Source organism: Pinus tabuliformis, chromosome J, assembly GCF_031772625.1.
Source record: "Pinus tabuliformis cultivar Carrire ecotype Pingquan chromosome J, CPIR1, whole genome shotgun sequence".
In the NCBI taxonomy this organism is placed as follows: Eukaryota; Viridiplantae; Streptophyta; class Pinopsida; order Pinales; family Pinaceae; genus Pinus; species Pinus tabuliformis.
In genome coordinates this window covers 1,047,986,985-1,047,992,628 of record NC_142295.1, presented here as the reverse complement: position 1 = coordinate 1,047,992,628, position 5,644 = coordinate 1,047,986,985, and the positions used below count along the sequence as shown (strand labels likewise).

Genomic DNA, 5,644 nt, shown 5'->3' with positions numbered 1-5,644 from the left:
TCCATTTCTGTTCCTCCTCTTTCCGCTTTCTGCTCTTCCTGTTCTCTTCCACGACCTGCTACAATGTTTCCGGGCTCTTCCACGATGGTGTCCAACTCGCTTTCCATTTTTGTTCTTCCTCTTTCCGCTTTCTGCTCTTCCTGTTCTCTTCCACGACCTGCTGCAATAATGTTTCCGGGCTCTTCCACGACCTGCTGCAATAATGTTTCCTGTTTCTGCTATGCACTCTATTGTGCACGACCTAGCTCTCGGTTATTCAATGTACCCTGTTTACAGCTCCATTCTTCTATACCCTGTTTACAGTATCCAAATCTGCAAATTTATTCTCTCCTTCAAATTCAAATCCAGCGGCTTCCAGTACTCTATCAGAAAACGATGATCCCACCCAGGTTCATATTCATTCTTCATGGCCATTCAATTAACGCTGGTTTGTTTTTTATTTTTTATTTTTGGAATTTGTTTTATCCTCAGGATTCATTTGGTAAACGCCTGGGAAGCGGAAACATATCGGTTCCCTCGCCCAAAAGGGCAAGAAGGGAAGGCAAGGAAGTGGTTGAAGCAAGTGAAGATACCCCTCTTGTGAAAGAACAGTGCAGTATCTGTTTAGAAGCAGAATGCCCATCTGAGTTTTTCGATGGTATGGTTTGTTCGCACAGGTTTTGTTCTAATTGCATGGTCCTGCATATCCAAAGCAGATTGAAAGAAAAAATGGGGACCATTCATTGCCCTGAGCCCAATTGCAGCGAGCACTTAAGTCCTCAACAGTGTCAATTGATCCTTCCCAAACAAACCCTAGAAGAATGGTGTCTGGCATTGGTGGAAGAAGAGATTCCCAGTTCTCAGAAGTTCTATTGCCCGTTCAAGGATTGCTCGGCACTCTTGTTGAAGGATGTGCCTGAAGTAGGAAGCTCAACTGAGCCAGCTGTTGTTGTTATTAAAGAGTCAGAATGCCCTAAATGCAGAAGGTTGTTTTGTGCTCAATGTGGTGTGCCATGGCATGTGGGTTTGGATTGCTCTGACCTGGAGAAATTGTCTTTTTCCGAGAGGGACAAAGATGATTTGTTGCTCTTAAAGCTCGCCAAAAAAAAAGATTGGCAACTGTGTGGAAAATGTGGACAAATTGTTGAAAAAACGTCTGGATGCTGTCACATGATTTGCAGGTCAGTAAACTAGTAAAATGCATTTTTGTTGAATATTTTTTTTTGATAATACCCTATTTGTCTTTGATAAAGATAATTGGTTCCAATCTGAAAATTAGATTTTCTAATCGTAGCTGTAGGTTATGATATCTTTACTGTGTGCATATGGATGCCTAAGTATTTCCAATTGAAAAGCAAAGCTACATACTAATTGTCCATGGCTTAACAAAGATGTTTCTTCAAATGTATCTAGCTTAAGCAAACCTGGTATTTGAAAATTACTTATCTAATATCTTTCCCTCGCCTCTGGTTAATCTGTCATTGAAATTTGTTGTTCAATACTAGAAAACTAAGAGGCATTGCTTGGTTATTTAAACCACAAGGAGAATTGAAACATATGGTGGTTGGTGTTGTTTCAGATGTGGTTACGAGTTTTGTTATAAATGTGGATCAAAGTGGAAGAATGATACAGTGCCTTGCAAATGCTCTGGGTGGGAAGAATGATAAAAGGAGTAGCATGATCCGGATTATCCACAGTATCATGTTCAATCTGTCGACGTTTCAAACCCCAAAGGGGGTCCATCATCAGGACTAATTTTTAGAATATGATTGATAGTTGTTTGAGAGAAGAATCATGCGACCAGAGTATAAATAAACCTAAATCTTGATAAATTTTTATATAAAGAAGCCGACCCTCATATATACATATGAATATTATAATAATTTTAGTTTAATTAACATGATACTGTGGATAATCTGGATCATGCTACTCCAAGAAACAACCACAGAAGCTTAAAATCTAACATGATAAAAGGAGCTGAGATTTTCTTAGATTTGGGACCTGGGAGACAACAAAGTTGTGAAAAATACATATGGCTGTAAATATTGTTTACCAAATTCCATTGTGGTTTCTCTTTAAGTTGATCTTTGCAATGTAGTCCTGATTCTCTTACACAGGGGAATTGTCTGTTTTTCAGGTTGTATAGATGTTGAACAATTAATGTGCATTCATTATTGAACATGTATAGTAATGTTGTATTCAAGTATGTTTACAATGTTGTGTTCAAGTGTATTCACAATTTGTTCTTATACCAGAACTTCTTCGTCATGAATAACTTGATTTGTTTCAAAGCGCATGCCATGAAGATTTCATTCAAGAGATACATGCTTGACCAAAAACAAACTTAAAATGTAGTAAGTTCAACCCCATACCTGTTGTGGATCTTTGATAGTCAGGGTTCTTGCGAAGTTTCATGAGTCAAGAGAAAGCCTCAAAGGACCTTGTGAAGTCTCTTTACTGAAATCTTTTTGAAGACTTACCTTCGCAGGTTTTGGATAATGTGATCAGGGGTGTTCTGAAGCACATATCAGATTGCATTGTAGCCACATTTCTCAGTGATAACGTTAAGCGGTTCAATACAAATGTTGTTATGGGAATTGAGGTTGATTTGAAACTGCTAGAATCTTTTGCAGATACTCAATTTCATGACAGTGGCTTGGATGAGCTTGAAGGTGCAACAGATCCAAAAAAGTCTTTGTTAGAGGCAAGGCAGTTGGTTAGTCTTTTATTAAACAACCATCCAGAGAATTTCATGAATCCTGTTATAAGGGAGAAGAATTATAGTTCTTTGGATTACAGAAAGGTGGTCATGATTTTTGAGAAATACAGAGATTCATCTGACAGGCTCTTTGGAACCTTTGGTATGCAAACTTTGAAGCAAAATGCAAAGAAAAAATCACTTGAGACATTGATAAAGAGACTGAGAGAGTTGAGTTGATGTAATGATGAAAATGCTTTATTTATGGAGTTGGAAAATCGTCATTTTGTAGGGTTAATAACCTTGTCTAATAATCATTACTGGAAAAGAGGCCATTGCCTCAATTCTTCTTCTTTCTAAGTTCCTCATCCTATTGTTTTGTAGTCACCATCAATAGTCACAACTGATGTTCTGGCAAAATATTCCTCCTCGGGAGCAATGGAATCTTAGCTAATGGACATTTATAACAAATTCTTGTGAAGTGTGGAGGATGGAGAACATTGTACATCAAGATGGGGCTCCATTCATGTATTATCACACTTGCAATGTAAGCCTTCCAGGCCCATGTATTAATGATTTTTCCTTTTTATTGTAGAAAATAGATCTAAAACAGCTAGGACAACATTTGAAATTCTCAAGACCCCAAGAAATACATGTTGAATCAGAAAGTCTTGTGGTTTTTTTATGTTCTTCTGCATTTACACGCTGCTCTGTTCTCTTTTTCTCTTCTAGTATAAAGAACTTACATTCCCAGTCTGTTTTGTCTCCTATATATTTTACTCTATTTCATATTTAATAAGTTGTACAATATCAATAGCAGCTCAGAAGGTGGGCCAACATGCAGTGTAGACTCCAAATATCACAGAGGTTCTATCAACCTATATTGTGAGCTATCTAGTGCATTATACCTATCTACTATCAGAAAACAGTAGCTGGATTCCTATTATGTAACATGGAGCTAGCATTTTCTTCCTTTTGATTCAAAAGTTTCAAATTCAACTTGCCATAAGATCTTATCTAATTATTTATTAACCTACATGTTTGAACGAATTCCTTTCTTCATAAATTGTTTAATCCTTTGTATGGAAATTTGAAGTGTCTAACACTGATTGGGATGCTTAAGACAAATGTACATTGTATATGTGATAGTTCTCGTTTCAGAAACTTTGTATGCCTATTGTACCACCCATTTCATGATAGCGTTACATTCAGTGATATCTAGTGTGTTATTCTTTTATTCAATGTGATTCACATCAAGTATATTCTCTTTTTACTCATCCAGAGGTGATGATTTTGATTGAAGGCTAAAGATCTAAAAATAATTGTTTATAATTATAGTTTTAATTTTGATAATTTTAAGATTTTGTCTCTACCTTTTTTAAATTGTTTTTCAGTAGTTGTACGTTTGAATGAAAACAACGTGTTTTTCTGTTCTGTTTTGCATTACCCAAATTGAATTTGAAGTTTGCTTGATGCACCATTATTATTCAATCCTGATAGAGTTCTGAAGATCTCAACGCAGTTGCAGAATGACTCCTTCCAACTACACAGGGATACATAAGGGGTAAACAGAATTAGAAGACAAAAGGAGCATGTCTTTATTTGTTTTGCCTGAAAATGAAAAATTAGAAATGGAGTTTCTTGAAGAGTCTCATGATTTGATTTTCTCAATCAGTGGTGTAGGCTTCTCTAAATCTATGGATCTCATTTTTGGTGCAGTCAATTTTATGGAAAGACCATGCAAAGTTCACAGCATTTGCTTAAGAAGTACTACCCAGCTGTATGAATTATACAGTTTGTCAGAGCTTCGTAGTGACAATGGTCTGCACTGTCCATTGTGAACAAATAATGAGTAGAAATATTAAAAAGATTTATGAATAATTAAGTAAATGAAATATCAAAAATGGATCTTACTTGGGACAAGCACAGATAGATTTGATACAAACTGCTCATTTTTAAATAAATTCAAAACATATTAAAAAAAATATATTTATATATAAAGAAAGATTTCTCAACCTTTCTTTAAAATATTTCTTATTGCACTGCACTAATGTGGCATGTTTCACGAAGAATATGAATCAAAGTTGGAGAAGATTTACAATTGTGGAAGCATATGTTTGTGTAAAAGTTAACCAATACCCAAATTGAAAATACAATTGAGATTTTAATTAATTTAATATATATATATATATATATATATATATATATATATATATTAATAAAATATTTTAGATTGTACATTTTATATGGTTTCAACCATTCATTATTTTCTATTTTTAATATTTTTTAGAAAAATACTTGTACTTTTTAATCTTTTATAAAAATTCAACAATTCCAACTTCGTAAGTCTATCGACGTCTCCTTGTACCTTTTGGGACAATTGCTAGTCAATATAGCTTCGGTAAAGTTGAATATCAGTTTTGTAGCTAGTATTTTAAAAAAAAATAGTTAGGTTAATGTGATTTTCTAGTTTTTAAAGATTTTTTCAATGTGCCAACAAACACAAAAGATTAAGCAAAAGACAACAAGTAAAGGAAAATTCATAACTGAAGTAGTTAGGTTAATGTGATTTTCCAGTTTTTAAAGATTTTTTCAATGTGCCAACAAACACAAAAGATTAAGCAAAAGACAACAAGTAAAGGAAAACTCATAACTGAAGCTTGTCGAAGCTAATATCGATACTAGAAAAACCAAAAGTCTCGCCCAAGACTTGCTCACAAACTAGAAAATATTTAAATATAGGTCGTTCACTTGCCATAAAAATAAATTTGTATACTTACGATCAAATATACATAAATCACATTATTTGAGAGGCTAACCAAAGCTATTGTCATAATAAAAAATTATAAGACCGAAAAAGGAAAATTTTAGTGCTAATATTTACAAGTAGGTCAATTTTCTATGTTTTTCTCGAAAAAAATCTAGCAAATTTCCATTTTTCCTAAAAATGATTAGTCCAAATTGTAA

General features: G+C 34.2%; 1 protein-coding gene across 1 annotated transcript; it reads left to right on the top strand.

The window, feature by feature from the left end:
* Window positions 1–202: 202 nt before the first annotated feature.
* LOC149230507 (uncharacterized) lies at window positions 203–2,917 on the top strand. The gene is made up of 6 exons (XM_089381336.1): window positions 203–251; window positions 304–389; window positions 472–1,160; window positions 1,559–1,630; window positions 2,097–2,103; window positions 2,468–2,917. The coding sequence occupies exons 1-6, from the start codon at window positions 203–205 to the stop codon at window positions 2,915–2,917; spliced, it is 1,353 nt and encodes a 450-aa protein (XP_089237462.1).
* The last annotated feature ends 2,727 nt before the right edge of the window (window positions 2,918–5,644 follow it).